The following is a 23,710-nucleotide window of genomic DNA, read 5'->3' on the forward strand; positions in this document are numbered from 1 at the left end:
CTCGACATCAACCCAAAAAACCCTCATTAATCTTAACCTCAACCCTAAAAAGTCAAACCCTTAAATTGGTCCAATTAGCCAGCTTACCTCCTTTCCCCACAGTCTCCTTAAACGTTACTAGTACTTCTAATTAATTTTTAATTAATCACCAAAAACCTACCATTTACGTCATTAAAAAAAAGCTTAATTAGTCAATAAATATTCAATAATAAATATATAAAACCTCACGATAATAATTATATTTAATTATATTATTATTTTTTTGTTCCGCGTTTGCTCTACTGCTGCCTGCTGCTTCATCGACCTCAAAAATCCCCAATTTTGTTCAATTTTTCGTTATTAGGTTTTCTCTCTCATCAATTTTCCCCCCAAATTAATTCCTCCGATTAATTTATCATCCCTCCCCTTTCTCTACCGATTAATTTCATGTTCGTCTCTTTTACCTTCGATCTAATTCTCACTTTTTTTAATCGAATTTAATTAATTAATTAATTTGTTCGCCTAGGGTTTTACGTGATTAATTTTGATTAATTTCGATTAGGATCTCGTGTACATGTTGTTTGATTTTGTTGACGTTACGTGTTCGATCGTATTTCGTTTGATTGAATTATTGGGTTTGTGTTTAATTAGGGTTTTTGGTTGTAAAATGTTCGAATTTATGTTTTTTTTTCCTAATTAATTTTGTTTGGGATTTTGTCGTCGTTGTTTTATTTGTTTGCTTTCGATTCCGTTGGCGAATAATTTTCATGTGATATGTTTCTTTAATGTATTTATATATGTGGTGTGTATTGCTGATTTAATCAAATTTAAAACTACTGTGAGTTAATTTGGTGTTTTTGTTAATTTAATATATCGGTGAATTGCTGTTTCAGTCAAATTTGAAAGTGCGGCGAGTTAATTTATTGTTTTGATTTTGTTTGTAAAGTGATGGAGACATTGCATCATTTGCATGAAGAGTTTTTTCGCCGATTTGAGCTACTAATAATTCGATGATTGTTTGGGCTTTGTTTTTCGTTTATTGAATGTTTTGATGTTAATGTCGATTGCAGCTAGAAGAGTCGAAAGGGTGTAGAGGGAGGTGTTTTAGAGTCTGGGATATGGCTGGAACTGCAAGTGATGAAACCGCTGGTGGAAGAGCAGCGAATGGATTATCGAATGGGCAGCGTTGTCAATCGAGTGATGCATTAACTGACTGGAGGTCTTCTGAGCAGGTTGAGAATGGTACCCCCTCGACCTCACCTCCGTATTGGGATACTGATGACAGTGATGATGATGGAGGTAATAACATTGATGGCTGCTTAAATTTATGCTTAGCTCATTGGCTTTTGTTCTTCCTGGAAGCCATGCTTAATCAAGACTCCTTCATGTGTACATTCGAGGGATCTTAACTAGTTTTCATTGCCAATGGAGCAAACAAATCATAATCCTTTGGTTCCTGATTATGATAAAATAAAACAAAATGGTTCACTAAACTTGTTATGTTCCTTTTTATTGTGAAATAGTATGACGCAATTATAGACGCAATTTTCACCGGTCATTTGGAAACAAGAGGTTGTCATGTCGTTGACGGTATCAAATATTGATTTATGTCAGTCAGACTCCAAATCATTTTGGGACTAAGGCTTTGTTGCTGTTATACATGGAAACAAGAGGCTATCAAACGTCAGGATAAATTCGTGTAAATGTTCCGCTGGCTTACCTCGCCGTTTGCGAGAACCCTTGAGGCATTGGGTTATTTGTCGAGGCTCTTGACTTTATAGATGTGTAGGGGTGATTCATGCGGAATCTCTTTGTTCAGTCTAGACGAATTATAAATGACATGGTCCGTATGTGCTTGTTTGGCAGTTTCTTTGACATTTAATAGACATTTAAGGTCTTTTTTTTGGCAATCGTGGATCATCTATCTATTGACGTAATATAAAATCTTTTTGCTCTAAGCTTGTAACATGCTGTCGGATTTGTTATCTCAAAGTCCTGGGGTATTTATCAGAATTTGACTTGTTATAGATTCTTTTCTTCATTAACTAGCTACTTTCTCGAGTTTCTCCTATGAGAACTTGTGGTTAATCGGAGCTTTTTATTTGAAGATAGGTTTGACTTAATAGGTATTTGTCGAGGCTCTTGACTTTATAGATGTGTAGTGGTGATTCATGCGGAATCTCTTTGTTCAGTCTAGACGAATTATAAATGACATGGTCCTCCGTATGTGCTTGATTGGCAGTTTCTTTGACATTTAAGGTCTTTTTTGGCTCAGTCTAGACAAATTATAAATGACATGGTCCGTAATCCGTACGTGCTTGATTGGCAGTTTCTTTGACATTTAATTGACATTTAAGATCTTTTTTTGGCAATCGTGGATCATCTATCTATTGACCTAATAGAAGATAATCTTATTGCTCTAAGCTTGTAGCATGCTGTCGGATTTGTTGTCTCAAAGTCCTGAGGTCTCTATCAGAATTTGACTTATTATAGATTCTTTTCTTCATTAACTAGCTACTTTCTCGAGTTTCTCCTCTGAGAACTTGTGCTTAATAGGAGCTTTTTATTTGAGGATAGTTTTGACTTAATAGGTATTTGTCGAGGCTGTTGACTTTATTGACGTGTAGTGGTGATTCATGCGTAATCTCTTGGCTCAGTCTAGACGAATTATAAATGACATGATCCGTATGTGCTTGATTGGCAGTTTCTTTGACATTTAATTGACATTTAAGATCTTTTTTTGGCAATTGTGGATCATCTATCTATTGACGTAATAGAAGATAATCTTATTGCTCTAATCTTGTAGCATGCTGTCGGATTTGTTGTCTCAAAGTCCTGGGGTCTTTATCAGTATTTGACTTGTTATAGATTCTTTTCTTCATTAACTAGCTACTTTCTCGAGTTTCTCCTATGAGAACCTGTGGTTAATAGGAGCTTTTTATTTGAGGATAATTTTGACTCTTGCCCGATAGGCGTGGAACATTATCTTTAAATGGTATTCATGTTGCTTTTAAAAAACTATGCATTGGTGCCTTGGTGGCTATGAATGTTTAAGTGAAACTGTGTCAAGAGAAGCTTCACGACTGTTGCGTTGTGTGGGAGTTTGAAGTTTGGGAGTGCCTGGGAGGACATTGTTAAAATGTTATTGCATTTTTGCCTGTCGTTTTTTTCTTTGATGTCTTCCTTTTCTCTGACAACAAACATTAAATAATCTTGCATATCTGGTTGGTTACCAGTGTACCTTCAGGATTGTTGTGTATGAGCTTGGCTACTCCTGAAATGTTTTTGGGTTATTGTTCGTGTCTTATGCATACTGTTCCAGCTACCATATTAATCGTGAAATTCTATTCACTCTTATTTCAGCAGCTACTTTCTTTGCTACACCATTTTCCTGTTCATTGATGTGTTTATATTTATGTATCTCCTATAGGTCTGAAGCCTTCTGATCTGTACGGAAAGTACACATGGAAGATTGAAAAGTTCTCACAGATCAGCAAGAGAGAGCTTCGCAGCAATGCTTTTGAAGTTGGCGGCTACAAATGGTATGGATCGCTTAGTGGATTTTTCATGGTTCCTTTGTTCATGATTTTCTTTAAAAATATCTTTTGCATATTTGGCTAACAAATAAATTAGATTGCCTTGTTGCTTGTGTGCTGTCATCTGTCTAACAAAGAAATTAGCTCGCTATGTTCTGCTATGTCAATTCTCCTGCCTTGTTTAAAACATGCTATGTTTCTGTTTTAACACGTTTGCTCTTTCTCTGAATTGTTTTCCGCATCACAAGCAACTAGTATAGAACCGGTTCAATACATGCACGGTATTTATAGAGGTTTACTTATTAATATACGAGTACTACTTATAGATTGTAAATTGACAATTTATTAATTTTTTAACGTTTCTCATCATTATATTTTCATTTGGGGAAAAATAAATTGAAAGAGCAAAACTGATCAAGAATTTAAGTAACGCCATGAATAATGCACATTTTAATGAAAATATTTTTGTACACAAAAATAATGATTATTTTATTATTTTTTTTAATATCATAGATTTTAGCTACACTTATCTTACAAAGTTAACGAAATTTTATCACAAAAAGCTTAGAGACAAATTTTCTGCACCTCAAAGGCTCAAATAGGAAAGTATATAGGGGATTATATCAGAATAGGAAAGTATATAGGGGATTATCTAAATAGGGAATGTGGTCTAGGCGGGAAATATTGGACCTTTTCTTATTCTTTTTGTATATAGGAGATGTGTCTCTGTGGGGTTGTGTGGACTAAATGCTATTTGAATGATGTATTGGTTTTTATTTTTGTTCTCAGTGGATGGATTCTAAAGATCTCGTGAACATGTTGTTATTTAAGTCTTTACGGAGGTATTAACCGCTTAAGAATAGCAGATATATAGCTGTTTCTTTTCATGGAGTTATATTTCCTAAAGCATGCAACTTTATTTAAAGTAGTTGAAAAAAAAAAACTTTATCTGGAGTTAGTACAGTGATCTCTGACATAGATAGAGGGGGCCTTTTCTTTGTATTTGGGGGAAGTAGTAGCTTCTCGGCGGATACTGCTACAGTGATTTGATATGTTGTTAATCTGACATCACTACTGTTCTTTGCAGGTATATCTTGATCTACCCTCAAGGCTGTGATGTTTGTAATCATCTCTCATTGTTTCTCTGTGTAGCAAATCATGATAAGCTTCTTCCAGGTTTGATTTCATTCAATTATCGGGTAGCATATTTCACACTTTCACGCTCATTACCCTCTAATTATTGTGTTTGTTGTGCAGGATGGAGCCATTTTGCTCAATTCACTATTGCAGTTGTGAATAAAGACCCAAAGAAATCGAAATATTCTGGTATGTGAGCATAATAAGTTGGTTAGTTTTTCATTCTGCATAATAATGCCTTCTGGTCTGAGTGGAGTTGCATAAACAATATAGATACCTTGCATCGTTTCTGGAAGAAAGAGCATGACTGGGGCTGGAAAAAATTCATGGAGTTATCAAAGGTGTCAGATGGCTTTGTGGATGCTGACACACTGATCATAAAGGCTCAAGTTCAAGTGATCAGGTAGATAACCCTTTGTTTCCCAATTTAAACCTTTGCTCAAGTCTCTTTCAAAAGGTTTTCAATGTTTTATGCAGATTGCCTGTCTTCTGTTCACTTTTTATAAAACTTGTCTTCTTCTGAAAGGATACTAAAGGTTCAGTAACCATCAATCTTATTAGCTTTCTGTCATATTCGAGCCTTTTTGAATGATACCTGAAGCACTAATTTCTTTTTTATCTTGTTTATTTTTGTTATCAGATTGGTAAGCTTGTGAATCTTTTCTGTTAGTAGCTATACATCACCTATCTACTACAAGAGTAGGAAATGCCTAAGTTTTTCCCACCTAAATCAATTCACCTATAATTGGACAATCTGTGGGCAAACAATAAATAAATATTTTATTTTATTTTTGAGAACAAACTAACTATATTTTATATATGGAATATATTTAATACAAATAGAATTTCAAGAATTGCGGCACAATCTTTGTCATAAATAATTTTTTTCAGTATGTTTTGCTTTTTGTAAAGTAGGAAAATTTGTGGGCTCCAAACAGGGCAAACACTAGACAATTTTAAGTAGAATGTGATTAAACAAATATAATTTCTCATATCTTATATGACACCAAGACCCTTTTAAATAACGTTCAACAATTTTATTGTTAAATATTAATAATAGAATTTCATCATTAACTATATAGTTAGATATCAGTAGCTTAATTACCAATTTCTCTTCTATCCAATCTAAAAAAACTGTGCAGGACTTTTGTAGACTGGTTTGCTGAATCAGTAGTTTATAATGAAGCTGTAGTTGTTTCCTTCTTCATAATTGTCTATTTTAAGTTGTGAAAAAGTAGCTGCTTTTGATTTTTTTTGTATGTTTTAAGGTTCGATGTGCATTTTGTTACTGTAGTCATGCATTTGCTTGTAGGGAGAAAGCAGAACGCCCATTTCGCTGCCTTGACTGTCAGTATAGAAGAGAACTGGTTCGAGTGTATTTAACCAATGTGGAGCAGATCTGCCGACGTTTTGTTGAAGAGAGAAGAGGGAAGCTGGGAAAATTGATAGAGGACAAAGCTAGGTGGTCAAGGTAATGGGGATTGAACTCTTTTGCATATGTTGCTGACAATAGTTTATCCTCACTTGTCATGTCCGGGAAAAATTATTTATAGTGGTTCCGTACTCATCTTCACATGGCATTGGGTTTCACCCTCCTAAGGTTTGGTATTGTAAGTTATTTTGTAAGGGCTTTTGCAGCTCATTCCTGTCTCAGCGTTCTATATTGGACATTTGGACATTATGTAGGTGTTATTCTTGCCATTATGTAATTGTTACATTTCCAGTCTTGAAGTTAGTTATTAATTTGTGTCGTTGCAGTTTTTGTGCATTTTGGCTAGCAATGGATCAAAATGCTAGGCGTCGCATGTCTAGGGAGAATAAGGATACAATACTGAAAGTAGTTGTGAAGCACTTTTTCATAGAAAAGGAAGTCACATCTACTCTAGTTATGGACTCCTTATATAGTGGTCTTAAAGCCCTTGAAGGTCAAAGCAAAGACATGAAAGGGAAAGCAAAATTGCTAGAGAGTGAAGAGACACCCCCTCCAATTATTCATTTTGAGAAGGATACGTTCGTATTGGTAGATGATGTGTTGTTATTACTTGAGAGGGCTGCTATGGAACCATTGCCTCCAAAGGATGAAAAGGGGCCACAGAATCGCACAAAGGTGAGTTATATAGATGCAAAAGCTTGTACTTGGGGTGAGCTATATTGTTTATCTTGTTTCATTCGTATTTAAGTCTGTGTTTCAAAATTTCGTTCTTGCATGCGTCTTGTAGAGTGAGATTTTGATGATATTGATGAACGTTTGTCGCATGATAACTGTATATATGAACGAATGTTGAAACTGCAACTCATATCGTGAAAGATTATTTGGTAGGTAAAATTATCTGCACTGATGACACCTCTTTGCAATGTCAATTTTAAAATTGGATGTCTGGTTAGTGATGCTTTGCTTTGCCATTGTGCAGCAACATTAACTCAAATGACTCATGCGTCACAAAATTAAAATGGTATGTCTGGTGAGTCATGCTTTGCTATGCCATACAACAGCATTACCCCAAATGGAGCATATTTGGATACATGGAGAGACTACATGCAGGGTGGGAATGTTGTAGTTTGTAATTTTTTTTTTGGGTAGCTGTGTCGTATGAATGTCTTTTTTTAATGCCTTCTATTTCATTGTTTTGCAATTCTGGGACAATGGTATGTGTTACTTATTGCCTATAGCACCCCATATTTTTCCCAGTCACATTTATACTTTTAAGCTGGCTTCTCAAGACTCAAGTGCCTATTGTGGTGACTTGTTATTATTGTGGGCCTTAAAGAGTTAGGATTCGTTGTTGCTGTTTTACTTTCTGTAAAGTTTCTCTCTTCAGATTTAACTTCCTTTCTTGTTGATGATCCTAGTGACTTTAAATTTCTAGATAGACTTAAATAGCTAGTACTCTTGTAGGACGGAGGCAGTGGAGCAGACTTCAACAAAGATACGATTGAGCGTGATGAGAGGCGTCTGACGGAGTTGGGGCGTAGGACGGTGGAAATTTTTGTTCTTGCACACATTTTCAGGTCATAATAATATGTGTATTTAACCCACTTCATGTGTGAGTATTTCCCTTGCATGGTTATCCCTGAGAGTCTGAGACCTTTTGATGTACCAGCAACAAAATTGAAGCTGCATATCAGGAGGCTGTTGCTTTGAGGAGACAAGAAGAACTTATACGTGAAGAAGAGGCTGAATGGCTGGCTGAGAGTGAGCAGAAAGCAAAACGTGGAGCTGGAGAGAAGGACAAGAAATCAAAGAAAAAACAGGTTGCTTGAACATTTTGTCCCCGACAGCACTAGTTTTTAATTTAGTCACAACTCACAAGTACATATATTCCGCGATATTAAATCAGTTGATTATATGCTTATATTATGGTCTTTCGGAACAATTTAAGTTAGAAAATAGGTGTAGCTGTTGGATTCACAGCAAAAGTTTTCTGTCACAAGATGATACACGCAGCCTTTACATTTTACTTTCTTGCTCTCGGGGAGGACGTTTCTGATTTGAAGAAAATTGCATTGTGCAACAGTTTTGAATGCTTAGTGTCATTAGTATGAGTGTGAAAAAAAACTTTGTAGAAAGCGTTAAGCATTCGAGGTTATTGAGTTATATTCCTAGTTCTTCTGTTAACGTAACCTGTACTTAAGATTATCGATTTATGACTTTGTTTAGTGACTGACTCGCTGAAAATGCTTACCTTCAACTTTTTTGTTTGCTTTAGGTGTGGGGGGAGCAGTTTGGTGTAAAAAGCAAAACTATTTTTTTTTTTTTTTTTGCCAACCTTTGTGTTGTGTAGCTGAATCTCTTTCACACCAAGTCTTAATACCCTGTCTTTTTGTCACATTGGCTCCAGCTAGTTAAAACTGCTAACCTCCTGCTGTCGGACTAACATGCTAATTGCTACAAGGTGGTTACAAAACAAGTCGTACATTTTGACAAACTTTGTGGTCATCTTGTTTCCTTTACACTTTGCTTTTTGGTGGGTGGTTGAGAGAGGTTATACAGGGATTGATAGTATCTGCCAAATAACTTTTGTGTTCTCGACATTATGGAATCTTTTCCCAGCTGGATTCCATGATTTCCTGTTACTTGGCTGGAGTTAATCTTTAACCAGTCCCTGATTGCTTGTCATTGTTGAACTAAAGGGTAAACAAAAGCGGAACAACCGTAAGGGAAAAGACAAATCAAAAGATGACAAGCCTGTTGCTACTGCACTTGACAAGCAGCTGTATGAAAATCTGTCATCTGGAGGGAAAGACTTGGATGATCCTCAAACAATGACTGAAAAAGATGATGCACTTGAAGAAGTTTCTGACGTATCTGAGGGTGCTGTTGATATACTACAGCCTGATCCTGAAGATAGAAATGTGGGTCCCATAAGCTGGGATGTTGATACATCAGAGATTCACCCCCTGCAGAGAGGCCAGTGGGAGTGAAATTAGCAGTATTACAACTGCACAAAATGGAGGAGTGGATAGGCGGAGCTTATCTGTTATGGACGATAGCTCTTCAACATGTTCGACAGATTCTACCCCATCGGTAGTAATGAATGGCTCCTATAGATCGAATTCCTTTACAAACTACAAAAGCCAGAAATCACCTACGAGGTTTATGTTTGCCTTTACCTGTCTTAGAGATGAAGATTGCAAAGAATGAAATTATATTGATACTTTGATTTTGCAGGGGTAAAATTCAACGAGGTAAGGGGACAGTTGAGGAATGTACCAGTCCAAAGGAAGCAGTTAGTCGGCAATCTGAGCCAGCTGAAGTTCACTTACGACCCGATGCTTCTCCTAGACGCAAAATAGTTGAATCTAAAGAGTTTGGGGGTGCCAATACGTCCTTACAAGATAGGACAAAGTGGCCAGACCTGAAAGCACTCAAGAAAGTGAGTTAGTACTGTCTGTAGTTGTTATAGTACATTTTCCGGTGTACAATTGTTAGTAATTAAGTCCCAAATGCTACTTTCTGTACTTCATTCAATAATCACCATTCTACCTTTTTAGCGAGAAGAAAAAGCTAAATGGGGCTTATTCAATGAAATGGAGAGAATATATAACAGTTTGAGGAATGATATCTACCTTTGTCTCACACCTTTAAGTAATTTTTTGCTTCGATGGCTGGCTGGCTAGTGAAGAGCAGGGAAAATATATTCTTGTATGAGTTTGTGAGAGGGTTGGGAGAAGGTAGATAACATTCCTGTTAATAGTTCTGAGTTCTGACGAGATCAACATTTTTGGTTTATTTTGTTAAAAAATGATAGCCTGTGGATTCCATTGTAGAAATTCCGTTTAGTTCCTCACCCTATCATATTCTTTTTATTGATGATTCCTCCTATTTCCTTCAAATGCTTTATTTCTCTTGTTTTTTTATTTTATTTTATTAATGTATTATATTATATTAATTAATGTTGGTTCTTTAACAATGGGAATGTTTTTTTTTTGTTTACTTTGACAGGAAGACGAGGTTCTATTGTTGCAAAAGAAGCAAAACAACAAGCACAATATTCAGATTGGATCCAAGGACAAAAATGCTATGGCATCCCGCTCTTCTAAGAGCCCTCCCAAAAGTATTGTCCCAGTGGCAGCTGTTCAGCCAAAGCAAGACTTAAACACAGGTCGTCCTACTGATGTAGTTTCTCCAAGAAAGACATCCATTAATGGGCAACAACAAACTACTAAGGCACCGTCATCGACAAATACTCCTCCAACAGCAAATTTATTAAGAGTTGATTCTCCCACCAAACATACAGAGAAAGTTAATGCCCAACAGTCTGTGGGGTTATCAAGACCTTCAAGTGCTCCTCTAATTCCTGGGACTTTGGCAGCTACTCCAGTTGTTTCTATGGTGCAGGTGGCTGCTTCTAGTATTAGCGCTCCTTTGTTGTCTCGTTCAGTTAGTGCAACTGGTCGTTTGGGTCCCGACCCGTCTCTAGCATCAGCTCCTGCCTATGTTCCTCAATCCTACCGAAATGCCATCACTGGTAACTCATTTACTCCAAGTTTAGGTGGTTTCACGCACCCCTCTCAGGCAGTCAACCCGGTGGTCAATACATCGTCGGCATTTTCTCAACAGCCCACTTTGGTACCCAATCCCGTGTTTCTCGAATCCAATTGTGTCAGTTCGGTGAATTCAGTCCTTAGTAGTCAACCATGGATCGAAAGTCCGCAAAGGGATGTTAACAGAAGCTTAATGTTTGATTCTCAATCCATGCTTAATGGGATTTCACACTATGATTTGTATCGTCCCATGAACAATGGTTCACTTGGTCACTTCGCTCCTGAATATCCAGTTGGTACTTCCGGTCGTCAAGTCCAGAGTGCATTGGCCGATGAATTCCCTCACCTCGACATCATCAATGACCTGCTTGATGATGAGGTCATCGGGAGGACTCATGGGAGCACAAATTTTCCAGGCATGGGTCCCACCTTCAACCGGCAATTCACCTATCCTACTGATATGAGCCTATCAAGCAATGAGAGCTCTGTCAGCAGCTCTTGTCGATTCGACAGGTCTAGGAGTCACCCCAGTGATGGCTTTCGGCAGAACTATGGACCCAGCAGCAGCCCGTATGATTCATTGAGGGAGTTTATTCCGCAAGGTAATTCATCCCCTTACATGAATAATCAGATTGATAATAGCTCGCTTCAGTGGCAGTTGTTGGGCCCAGATCTTTCATCGATTGGTTTGGATGGCTATTCATATAACATTCCTGAGAACTCGAATATGGCATGTGGTGTAAATGGCTATGCCATGTTCCGGCCTTCAAATGGACATTAATCGATCATTAGCAAAATGTGTAATAACTTCATTTGCTGCTAGAATTGGGAGGTTGGAACCCGTCTATGAGAAAACTACATTCTGTAAAGGGTGATGCTTGTTATTTGGTTCAGTTTTAAGTTTTCTTTTTTCAATATATACGAGGCTTATTTTCCACTTCCTTGGATTTTTTTTTTGTGTACTTCGAAAGGTACGAATAGTATCAGTTCAGGTGTCGAACTTGGCTGATACGCTAATGATACTTATAGGGTTGATACAGCTCATACAAGGGAGTCTTGAATCTTGATACTGCAAAAGAATTGGGTTTTAGCCAAATGGGAATCTTGGTTGGTGCATGCGCGATGCCATTGTACTTTGATGAGGCGGCGAAAACAGCAACACTGGTGTAAATATGAACCAATGCTTTGAATTATGAAGTCGATACAAATTGGACTACAGTACTACAGTACCACTCGACTTTTGTAACGAGTTCATTTTAATAGAGCGTAGTACTCTATTAATTTGTGTTCAATCTGTTCGGGTTGAAATGGTTCAGATTTATTCGCTTGGGTCAGTTCAATTTGATTTAGGTTGAACATTTTAGGCCTCAATTGGATGTCGATTCGTTATCTTGGATCAAATTTCCGGGTTTGTGTTTGTATTGCAGTTTCAAAGACCATTAACAGATTTCTAAAAACCACGTACTCCATAGTCACTAGCTAGATGCCGAGGATCATTTCTCGATTTTAAACAACGGCAAAATCGTTAAAAAGAATTTGGACCATTTCTCGAATGATGATCCGTGGAAATCGATTGTTTCAAGTTTAACTAGGTTGGCGTCCTTGGCGATGAACGTATTAGCAGATTTCCGGCAAAAGGGATAAATCCCTTATCACCTCTCGCAGATAAAATGATGGCGTCTTTCGAGTTCAGCTAGATTAGCAAATGCGTTCATTTTAATGAGCTTTTAGAAGACACACACACACTCCTCAGCAAGAAGGGCAAAACTGTCAAATCGCTGATAAAAACAGGGTAAAAATGTCAAAAAAATTTGGACCATTTCTCGATTTACGCGTGTCATCCTTGAGCAGGGGCCATGCTAATCTTCTCTGTATCGTTCCAATTTTATCAGATGTCCCCGAAGGGACAACCCATCTTGAACAATCAATTATATAAACAATAGAAAAGCTTTAAACTGACCGATGTGGGATGTGAGTAGTATTAACTATTAAAGGCGCGACAAAAATTTTTTTGTCTTATTTCTGGCTGATACTTGTATTTGTATATTTGCTCAAATTGTTAACATCTGAATCAAATGATTCTCTTCTCTTGAAAGCTATTACAGTAACAATTTATTAAACTCTTGAATGTTATAAAAATGAGACTTCATCCCGTTCTGGTAGTTTCTTAGACATTGGGAGAATGAGCTCTAGCGACTATTAAACTCACAGAGCTGATAAAATTAGTTTTATTGTAATACTTCTCATGAAACTCGATATGAACCATATAACAATTGCATTAGACAGCATGAGTAGAATTCAAAGAGCAATTTTGAAAAAAAAAAAAATGGCCAAGGATAAGCACTGTTTTTTTTTTTTTTTTTTTTTTTTTTTGACAAAGCGTTATAATAACTTACAATATTACAAAGTAAGTTTACTCGATTGCAGTGAAAGCACTGAGAATCCCGACAACTAAATCTAGCACTGTTAAAACACTGTTTTGTAGCACAAATTTGAGACGTATGAGGATACAATCATACAACTCTACTTTGATTTTTGACTACTCATATAATTTGTTTTCCTCTCAAAGCACCCTACACAAATTGTAGCCTAGTCGGGTACATACCATCGATAATATGTGTTGTTGTTGGTATTATGGGTCTACTCTAGGTGACTCGACAAATATCAAGTTTAATGTAATGCATTTGCGCGGTCTGCATGATTTGTTCATAATAATTGTGCCAAACTACTAATCTACTAAGTATGCAGCCATATCCATTTTTTTCTGCCTCCGTTCTAATCCTTCAAATTGCAAAAGCGTTTGGCACTTTGAATATGGGTTTTGTCATATACTCCGTAATTCAGTTTGATAATCATTTTACAATAATATTCGTAAAAATTCATCTTACACGAGATTTTATGTTTGGCAAGTGATCGTCTCTAAAATGTAAGACGAGTTATTGAAAAACAGTTCTCATACCACTTTTTGGTTATTCACGGCTTTAATCCTCGAATTTACCCCTTCAAGGTATAATACTATAAAATATCGTGCCACTTCCCTTCCCCTTACGATTCTTCATCTTTAATTCTTTATAATTGATTGATGTCGCTCTAATCTCACACTTTTTTTTTAATGTACTCAAATTCTACTTAAAATGCTTTATTGCAAGTTGAATACTATGTAATTGAATTACACAACCTCTCCTGTCAGTCTCCTATAAGACGGAAGTATCCATCTTAACATTAAAATGCTTCAAATATCATACACTTGCACATATAGGGTAAATCTTTTGCTTTTTCCTATTCATTCCGAGTCTTATTTATACTATTTAACCCGTTTTAAACTTACAACAGATACATTCATCTTAAACAAGAATATGCGCAATCTAAAATAGCCAAACCATTCAACTTCATAGCCATTCTTGTACTCTTCTAGTAGCTAGAACTTGGAAATATTAGCATATGTATTGTTGGACAAACATTTACATCAAACAACCAATCAAGTGGCTCCTCATATCAATACAAATGGGTCACTTCACTTATGTACAAAACTATCAACTACTATTGAGAGCGACCATACCATAAATTGGGCCAACCCGATCCGATAACTAACCGACTCCTAACACCACAAAAAATAACAAAATATCAATTACATTTACGTAATTACGTCATTTCATACCGATTTTCCTTAATATTTTTACGTCATATTACTAATAATAAACGGGTGTGACAACAATTGTGACGCACTCCACCGTTTACTAGCCTCCTTTTGTAAGCAACAACCAACAAAACTCCGAAACTCATCCGACCCACGACCCGGGGGCAAACACGGCGGATCCCCAAAACAAATAGCACACATAAGGGTCGCCCAATCGGGTCGTTCCCCGGGCGATAAAATCGGAAAATAACCCAAATACAATTCCATCAAAGTCAACCCTAAACTCCAAATATCACCCGCATACCCGTCATAAAACCCGCCATACGTATCCGGGTCGAACCGCTCCGGACTCATATACGCACAAGTCCCAACATAAGAATTACAAGGATCCAAATTCCTTCCCATAATCCGTCCCACACCGAAATCGGCTATCTTTACCTCACCACTCGAGTTTAATAAAATGTTAGCCGGTTTAATATCTCGATGCACGATATTTCTCGAGTGTAGATATTTTAGTCCTTTTAATATCTTCCCTGCCACGTCGGATAATTTTTTCTCGGGAAACGTGCCTAAGGTGGCGAGGGAGGTGGCTAGTGAACCGGCGTCCATGAACTCCATTAAAATCGAGATACCGCCATCCGGTTTACGGAAAATGGCGTGGCATTTGACGACGAACGGGGAGTGGGAGTCGGAATTGGCGATGCGGTTAAGGATTTGAGTTTCGCGGCGGACGGAGGTGGTGGCGGTGGTTGAGGTGGAGAGGTGTTTGAGAGCGTAGACGGAGGCGGTGGAGGTATGGGTGACTTGGTAGACGGTTCCGCCATTGCCGTGGCCGAGGACGGTGGAGATGGTGAAATCGGAGAGGGAGAAAGTGGTGGTGGTGGTTGTGGTTGCGGTGGTTGGTGTGGTGGTAGAGTGGTGGGTGGTGGTGGTTGGAGGAAGGGGGAGGTGGAGAGTGAGTTGTCTGCGGTTGCGGACTAATGCCATTTTGTTGAGTTTTAGAGGAGTGGGAAGTGAAGTAGTTTAGTGATGTGGGTGAGGACGTGAGGTATATATTGGTTTTAAATTGGGAGGGAAAGCACGTGGATTGACAAAATGGGGAACAAGGTAGGAAATATGGATTACTTTCAGAGTGGTTGGATTAATGCAATAAGACAAATTCTCATTTACAATGGAGATATTAAAAGAAATGAATAGCTTATCTAGTTACTTTTGGACTAGTGTAGATCCCGCGCAAATGCACGGTAAATATAGATCTTTTAATTTTTAGTGTATTAGTTATAGATTTTAGATTTATATCTCACAAATTTTTATAAAAAATAACTAATATTAAAATTAATCAAAAGAATTGAATAATTCTATGTGTTCCGGGTGTAATTCCAGAGCAAGTATAGTTACCACCCGTGGCTTGTTGAATGATGTCTTGAGTTGGATTCTCCTTTGGTCTTAATCGTCCCTCTCGGCCTCTCCTGCAACAATGAACGAACTGAGGGCTTGGCTTTGTGCCAAGCGTACTCACTCCGACGCTCAAATCAGTAAACTTAAAGGATAAGTCGTTACTTGGCTGAATGTATATCTTTGACCTTGCTCAATATGTTGACTTGGTCAGCGGTGCAGAATATGCCCCATCACTATGAATTGTCTTTTTTATGAAAATATTTTAACTACATCAAATTATTTAAAAAAAAAAAATTCTTTTTTCGTCACGAAGTTAATAATAGGAGATACAGTTTTTATGTATAGATTATTTTAAATGGAAAATTAGTTTAATAAATGAAAATCTAATTTATTTCCATACATAAGTTTGAGCACTTTGGAGGGAAAATTTTAGAGAAGTTGTATTATCTTAGTATATAGGAGGATTTATATACTTTTTAAATTTGCACCTCATTAATATTTATTAGTTCACTCAATTGTATTTTGATATGAAACAAAAAAAATGAAATGGAAAACTAATAAAAAAATTTATTTAAGTTGTGAATTTTTTTTAGTCAATGTTTTCTGTCACGAAACTAATAGTAAGCATGTGTCAAGTTATTCTCTATAGTAATAATTAATTCATTACTGAAAAATTAACAACTTATACTTTATAGTTTAATACCAATTTTATTTTATTTTAATGAAAAAGTCATATTTATGAATTTATTTAAAAAATTAAAGTTTATTTATAAGAATATATTCATTGAAAAATAATAATGTAATGAAAGAAAATTTTATTTATTACCTTATTTAGCTAGATGCTTTTTGGAGGGAAAACTAAGAGAATTTTTATTCTCTTAGTAGTAGGAAGAATTTGTGCGTAGATTAGAGTTGTTCGTGGACGGGACAACCTATTAGGTCTGTCGTGTCCGCCCTGCTAACAAAGAGGGTTTGGACAATGCTTTTTTCAAAATTTACAAAGACCTGGTCCACAAACACGCTCAAAACTCGTTAACCCGCATGTCGATGGGTTAAAAAATCATGCTAGTTCGATTCAAACCCACATTTAATCACCTCTAGCTTAGATATAATGGGTGTGACAAGGAACGAAGTAAATAGTGGTGTGTCAAGTTGAGATTGTTTTGATGGAGCATTGGTTTTGGTTGGGATGTTTTTATGTAGAATTTGGTTTCTGTTGGGATTTTGTTTTGATTCACAAATCAATGATAGACTAAACAATATAAAAGTCACGTGTTAAGATATTAAGAAAGGAAAACTTTACATTAATATATCATGAAAAATTGAATTCAAACTCATTATTATCATACTTAGAAAATTAATGATATAATTCTTTCCTTTCTTAGCATCTTAATATGTGCCTATTGAACACATTTTAGAAAACCTTTTCTAATATGGTAAATGAGTTAGCGTCACCTTTTCACAAGCAATAAATGGGGACCTCCAAAATAATGGATAAATCCCATAAAATAAGTGGAGACCCCAATTAATAAGGGATGCATGTGAGAGGGTGACGCCGAAATTGAGCGCCACCCGGTGACGCCGTATCATTATCATATTTGTTACAAATAATAGAGAGAGTAATTGACCCTGTTCTTTTCGTTTGAAAAAGAGTTGAATTGAACTTAACTGAATGTAATAGAATCGAACTGAATTGAACCTAATAAATCCAAAACTGAACTGAAGTAGGCTCTGTTGTTGTTGGCTTACTTTCAGTTCAGTTCAGCCTTTTTCAATTCATTTCAGCTTTATTTATCGAGTTCTTGTAATAATTTTAAATTTTAAATTGACATCTATTAATTCCTATATTCATATCACCGTGTTTTTATTTAAGAAACAAAAATTAAACCGCACTACTAATCAACATAATTCAGCAATCGCATAAGATGTATATTTTTATGAAAATATGTTTTTACCACAAAGATAACAATTTCCTTTAACAAATACGAGTAAAAGGTTTAGTAATTTGCACCTTATAGTTTTACATTAATTTTGTTTTATTTTAATTGAAAGACTATAATTTAGGGTTAAGTGAAAAAATGATACTTCGATGATTATATCTTAATGCATGAAACAATATTTTAATTATTTTCATTTAATGGAGTTATTATGTGAGTTGTATAGATAGCAACAAGGGGAGTAACAATGAAACTAATCATGACAATAACAAAAGCACAAGTGGCCTAAACGATATACTCCAATTGATGTCACTATTTTTAGTGAACATCGTATTAATTAAGTAGTGGCATGTCACCAATAGCCAACCAGTTTAGATAGGTTATGTTAGTGCAGTAAGTATTTTCTGTGACTGGAATATCGTCACAAGTTTATAACGAGTTAAAAATCACCCATATAGATAAGATAAGACAAAAATGAGTATTTAAGGAGTTACAAATGAGTTGTCTTTATCTACCTATGTTGATTTTATTTGACTTATCCGTTACAAATGAAAATTTGTGATCTTAACGGCGTTTGGTTTATTTGGGTCCCCTCCCTCGTCATTCGTCAAGTAGCGTATAGTCGACTAGTCGAGTTAGTGGAGCTATAGCGACTACTCCGACTTGTGATGTGTGTCATTCAAGGTAAATTTGTTTGGATGGTAACAAATTAGTCCTTTCACAATTCTTATTTAAAATAGGTTACTTTAAATTTTTAGTAAAGGAATATAGAAAAATAATTATGACTGTTTATACAAATTTTGTATTATTTAATTCGTTTTAGTTTTAAAATGAATATCATCGTCCAAACAGATGATTGAAATAACTGTTGCTTTTTTGTACTCCGTACATTTAATGAGCGCAACTACACATGCATGTCTTGTGATGAATGATCATCACTCATTAACAAGAAACAAATTGGATAGACCTATGATTGGGATTTTGAGAAAGTTTGTGTCATCTTTGCATGCATCAGCTTGTACGTAATACTGACTAACTAAATAGGAGTTCTTAAGACTTAACTTATAAACAAAATAATACGGAATACTTTATAGAAAGCATCAATTTCTAAACCCGCTTGTATGGTGCAGTCTCATATAAGGATTTGTATGTGTTTAATTAGATGATGACTAATTCTAAAAAGTTATTTTAGGTAAATTGGAATTCCGGATCATTTTAATTTCCGTAAGTCCAACATCCACAAAGAAACAAAATGAAATTAAAAGATAACTAATTGGTCACTGTTTCGCTATTTTCACTAATCGCATGCAAGCACCATCTTTAATTTGAAAAAGAATAATATTGGAGCTGCGGGGAATCGAACCCCGTGCCTCTCGCATGCAAAGCGAGCGCTCTACCATATGAGCTACAACCCCTTGTTGCTGTCAGACAATTTTGTAATATTAAAACCTAAACTGTTTCTCTCTATTTTCCAGAACAAATCAGGACTTCTCCTAAAAATGAGAAACAAATCATGACCAGTAATTTCTTGCATGGTTTAGTTCATTAAATATACCTTTCTTATTCTTAAATTCGTTTCGAGTTTATATAAGAAGCTGCTGAATATTACTCAGTTTTCTGACTCCATTTATAAACATTCCACAATATATGATAAACGTAACAACCGTCCTTCCAGAAAAGAAGTTACGAGTGTTCGATTCTTTTGTTGACAACTTCAGAAATCACAATGAATACTGAACAGATGTAATCCTTTTTCTTTCTCTGGCATGTTATGAAGATATATATCAAAGCTTAAGGTACCTTTTGATAGGAAGTTATGTACATTTTACATCTATATGACCGAGTTATTAAAGAATGTAAACTCGCGGAACACCTAGCAATGCAGACCAAGATGCTCTACATTACATAAGAAGAACGCGGCTATCCACTGAACCAGCGTAGTTTCCCGGGTCTTCTTTCTTGCTCTCGGGTGGATATTGATCACTGATTACGATTTAGACCCCGACACCAATTGTTTCAAAGATTTGAGGGGAGATCCATGTCCATATGCTTTACTGTCCTTCCAAAATGTAAGTCCTGTAGTCCCAAGAACAGGTTAGATGCACGCTCACTCGCTCAGCACCAACAACTATCAACCATCTAATGGCGGAAATGTGATCAATTTGTATAAAATATGGCATAGGTAAATACGAGCTAAGTTTATTTCAGGCCAAAGAGCAGACTAGGAACGGAGAACAAAGAACGACTAATGCCAGGATTAACCGAGGGAACCAATTGCGCCACATCGGGTATAATTGGGTAATCACCATTGTGACGAACTGACTAATATCAAAACAGAAACGACTTTTTATCCTCAAAGTTTGATTGATAGAGCCTAAAAGCGCTAGAACTCCTTATCGCATAAAAAGTGAAGCTCCGAACTGTTTGTTAAGAATATGAGGTTCCGAGTAGACAGGGGGAAATGGTTAACAATATCAAATTTCAGGAATCAAAGACACCTTTTTAGCCCTCTATGCTCATTAGTTTTTACATTCATCAAATGGTTTTAGAACATCACTTGGCAAGTTCAGTTCCGCTTCCATGTTGATTATACAAAGGTTAGGCTACTAGTTAAAAGGAAGAAAAACTGACGAGAACAGATCAGAAGTACCTGTCCAGATAGATACGCCAGCAGTGACTCCCCAGAAAAACACGGGACTGATGCTGTTGAACCTGCATTAACAATGCAAATTTCTCATGTGCCGAAAATTCGCTATAAAATGCCGTAATTGAAGGAGAGTAAAAGCTAGCAACTCACATATATAGGCATGTCAGATTTCCCCAGCCATAAACGAAAGTTGCCCAAGATGAACCAATAAACCTGTACCAGTTTTATATTTAAAAACTCGGCAATGAAGCTAATCAAAAGCGCGGTACACCCAAAAAGGAAATATTCTGTAGTGATAATTACCACATGAAATCACGGGCGAAAAGGGCACGAGGGATCAGCAGTCCATTTCCAAGCACGGCAATTAGCATTGACAAAGCTGATAAGCCTTTTATGTTATCGGGATTCAGGTAGTTTGTCCACTAGAAAAGAACCAAATAGAACTCAACGAAAGCACATTTTTTGGAACCAATTAATCGCAAATTTGCAATAGCTTGATTAAATAACTAAGAAATGGACAAATATACCATTTGGGCAATTGGCATCCACATGAAAAGAAGTGTGGCCGTCCATCCTGCTATTGCTCCAACAAATTTGACACCTTTCTCCGGGAGTTTACCGAGTCTAGCCTGAGAACGTTCAGCTCAACATCAATTGCAAAATAGAACTTCTTGACACGGGATTATTATCATTGGCTTCCATCATAAAATCAACGGTTATAGCAAGACCTAATAATTCACTAAAGTAAAATATAAGGCACCATCTTCATCTTACCATGGAAACTGCTGCTAAGGCTAGAACAAAACATATTGCCCCAGGAAGCATGCTGTTTGGAACATATGGAACAAACGTCGACCACATAAGCTGCATATGTACAGAGAGTTAATTGATATAAATACCCAAATTCAGACCAGCTCTGATAATCTGCATTCCGTACCTGAGGAAGGACAGAAAGTCCACCAACAGTGATGAAATCTTCCCAAAAATGCCATATTGGAGTAGGAAGCATGCCAAAGTAATTGAGAAAATTGGAGATAACACCTGTCCCAACCACCACAGAGGTCGCAATGTAGTAAGGGAAAGGCATAGCCTGACCCATTGCTAACTGCGATATCACAATGTATGTGGTAAATAATCCCAGGCATTGCACGATCGTTGCTTCTGTCTCCTTTTTCTTGGCAAAGTAGGAAAGCAACGAAATATTTCCCAGTAAACCAGTAAGCATACCCTACATCATTTTCCCTGTTTTTTTTAATTTAGATGTCCGAAACTGAACTGAGTGAGAAAATGAAAACGAAAGGTTAAATTATGCTTACCAGCCAACTGACAGCTAATAGAGCAGCGTTATTTCCCGCCATAAGGTTACGAGCATTAAGCACAATCTGAGGCAGTTGTAGGAGGAGAAAGGGAAGATTGGCACCTGCGGCAAACTTTGCCGTCCACCAATCCCATTGCTCAAACGCTTCATCTTTTTTAGTGATATCCCCCTCAATTTTCAATAACAAGGAAGCAATTTAGCAAAAACAATAACATACTACCTCTATCCCAAAATGACCGACTGCTTTTAATTTGGGCTCATTTTTCAAGTTCAAGGGTACACAGAAAAAACACCCTTGATGTCCCTCTATGCCCATTAGAAACTTTTCCTTTCCATTTTATCCCGTCCAAGTTGTTTGTTTTAATCAAGGGTAAAAGGAGAACACTACCATTTATCTACTAATAAGTATAGCAAGTAAAGTGTGCACATTTTAAAAGGGGAGGAAGATGTTAACAATTACCGACTGAATAGGATCAGGAAGATCAGAATCAACGGCAGCAACAGGCTTGAGCCGGCGGTGCAGATTAAGAGAGGACAAACTATTGCTGCTGGGATATCTAATCAAACACGGTAAAGAGCCATCGCCATTGCTGCTAAAGTGTCGGCAATAATGGTTCTTAAAGATTAGGGTAGACGAGGCAGTTGGAAAATGGCGTAACCTAGAAGCCGATTGCGGAAGCAGAATAGATGAAGGCGATAACTGTGAGGGAACTAACAAAGACCGAGTTGTTGCCGGCAGCACTCCAACAACTACCATTTCATCAATTGGACACAAAGAGCAAAACAAGCAGAGATTGGTTGTGGCTTGTTGCTTCAGTAATAGATCCAAAAAGCTTCAATTCAACAAAAATCACAAAAAATCACTAAAAATTTCATTCTTGCACTTTAGATAATTTCATTAATGCCAAGCGATTAATATACTCCCTCCGTCCCGGTCATTTGTTGTCATTTGGTTTTGGCACAAAGATCAAGGAAAGAGGAGAGGGCCAATTACTAAATGACAAGTGGAACAAATTGAGTGTGAATGATCAAATTACTCATCAAGTTCATTCTTAAAATAGAAAGGACAACAAATGACTGAGACAGCCCAAAATGGAAAAGGACAACAAATGATCGGGGACAGAGGGAGTACTAACTTTACTATTTTAGGATTCCATCATTCTTGAAACACTGAAAAACACTTCCGGTAAGTAGTACTCCCCCGTCCCAATCATTTGTTTACCTTTCTAATTCTTTGCTAGGGATAGTTTAATCGAAGGTAAATAAATGAATGAAACGGATGGAATAATTAACAATTTGAAGTCCAAAAAATCCAATATTTCTACATGGAAAGTGGAAACCCACAATTTGTAAAAGTTCATTAGCTACATAACATCATTCATCATGAAACCAATCCAAAATCCAAGCAAACACATAATATAAACAATATAAACAATAAACATTGCATTTCTACTTCATTTTGTGCGAATCAAAGTTGCAACATTTACATAAATCAAACCCAATAGAAATAAAGATCCTAACTTTATCTTCAAAAATACAAAGAAATTAAAAGAAAGCTGACCCGTGAAGCAGAAGCAAATGTTAGAAAAACTAGTACAAAAAAAATGGCACTTACAAGTTACAAACAATGTCCAATGAAACATAAAGCAAATTAGAATAGAACTCCGTCCGTCTCAATTATTTATTTGTGTTTAACTACTATACTGTACCCGTTACGAGAAGGTAAACAAATGATTGAGACGGAGGGAGGGAAGGTGTTGTAATTGTAGGACTTACCCAAGAAAATATGGGCCGTGAACTAAAATGGGTTGTTGAGAAAATCAAAACTAGTTGAGGAATGGAGTGAAGGAAATGGTGTCAGAAATCCGATGAACGGTGGTTTGTGTGCAGAAGAGTGGCAACTGGCAAGTATGGAGTGTAGTAAACGTGGGATATTTTATTTAACTGGTCGGCACACCCGATTCTCAATTAGTGAGATGGAATGATGGATATATCTACGTTAATGTTAAAACAAAGCGTCTTGCTTGTGACGGGATAAGGTGAAGACCTCTCATAAAAAGAAAGATGGGATAAGATGGAGCACTCCCATGTGCTTCTCCACTCACCTCTCATGGGTATTTTGTAAGACGAAACGGT

General features: G+C 36.6%; 2 protein-coding genes, 2 non-coding genes and 1 pseudogene across 5 annotated transcripts; 1 reads left to right on the top strand and 4 right to left on the bottom strand.

Annotated features, from left to right (window-relative positions):
• Positions 1-228: 228 nt before the first annotated feature.
• On the top strand, positions 229-11,574 carry LOC141656524 (TNF receptor-associated factor homolog 1a-like; annotated as a pseudogene).
• Positions 11,575-12,442: 868 nt separating this feature from the next.
• On the bottom strand, positions 12,443-12,545 carry LOC141658156 (U6 spliceosomal RNA). The gene has a single exon (XR_012549058.1). It is a non-coding gene; the product is annotated as a U6 spliceosomal RNA (small nuclear RNA).
• Positions 12,546-14,097: 1,552 nt separating this feature from the next.
• Positions 14,098-15,307, bottom strand: LOC141656526 (mitogen-activated protein kinase kinase 9-like). The gene has a single exon (XM_074463441.1). It carries the CDS (start codon positions 15,259-15,261, stop codon positions 14,314-14,316), a length of 948 nt encoding a protein of 315 aa, XP_074319542.1. The 5' UTR covers positions 15,262-15,307; the 3' UTR covers positions 14,098-14,313.
• Positions 15,308-18,951: 3,644 nt separating this feature from the next.
• On the bottom strand, positions 18,952-19,024 carry TRNAA-UGC (transfer RNA alanine (anticodon UGC)). The gene has a single exon. It is a non-coding gene; the product is annotated as a tRNA-Ala (tRNA).
• A 319-nt stretch (positions 19,025-19,343) lies between these two features.
• Positions 19,344-23,533, bottom strand: LOC141656527 (maltose excess protein 1-like, chloroplastic). 2 transcript variants are annotated; one of them, XM_074463442.1, is made up of 10 exons: positions 23,351-23,533; positions 22,035-22,407; positions 21,573-21,743; positions 21,194-21,484; positions 21,031-21,120; positions 20,784-20,885; positions 20,560-20,678; positions 20,407-20,469; positions 20,260-20,321; positions 19,344-19,685 (listed from the first exon to the last, which is right to left on the bottom strand). In XM_074463442.1, the coding sequence occupies exons 2-10, from the start codon at positions 22,329-22,331 to the stop codon at positions 19,597-19,599; spliced, it is 1,284 nt and encodes a 427-aa protein (XP_074319543.1). In that variant the 5' UTR covers positions 22,332-22,407; positions 23,351-23,533; the 3' UTR covers positions 19,344-19,596. The 2 variants fall into 2 exon arrangements, with proteins under 2 accessions (XP_074319543.1, XP_074319544.1); XM_074463443.1 differs by lacking the exon at positions 23,351-23,533 and adding an exon at positions 23,190-23,278.
• Between the last annotated feature and the right edge of the window lie 177 nt (positions 23,534-23,710).

This window comes from Silene latifolia, chromosome 5, assembly GCF_048544455.1.
Source record: "Silene latifolia isolate original U9 population chromosome 5, ASM4854445v1, whole genome shotgun sequence".
In the NCBI taxonomy this organism is placed as follows: Eukaryota; Viridiplantae; Streptophyta; class Magnoliopsida; order Caryophyllales; family Caryophyllaceae; genus Silene; species Silene latifolia.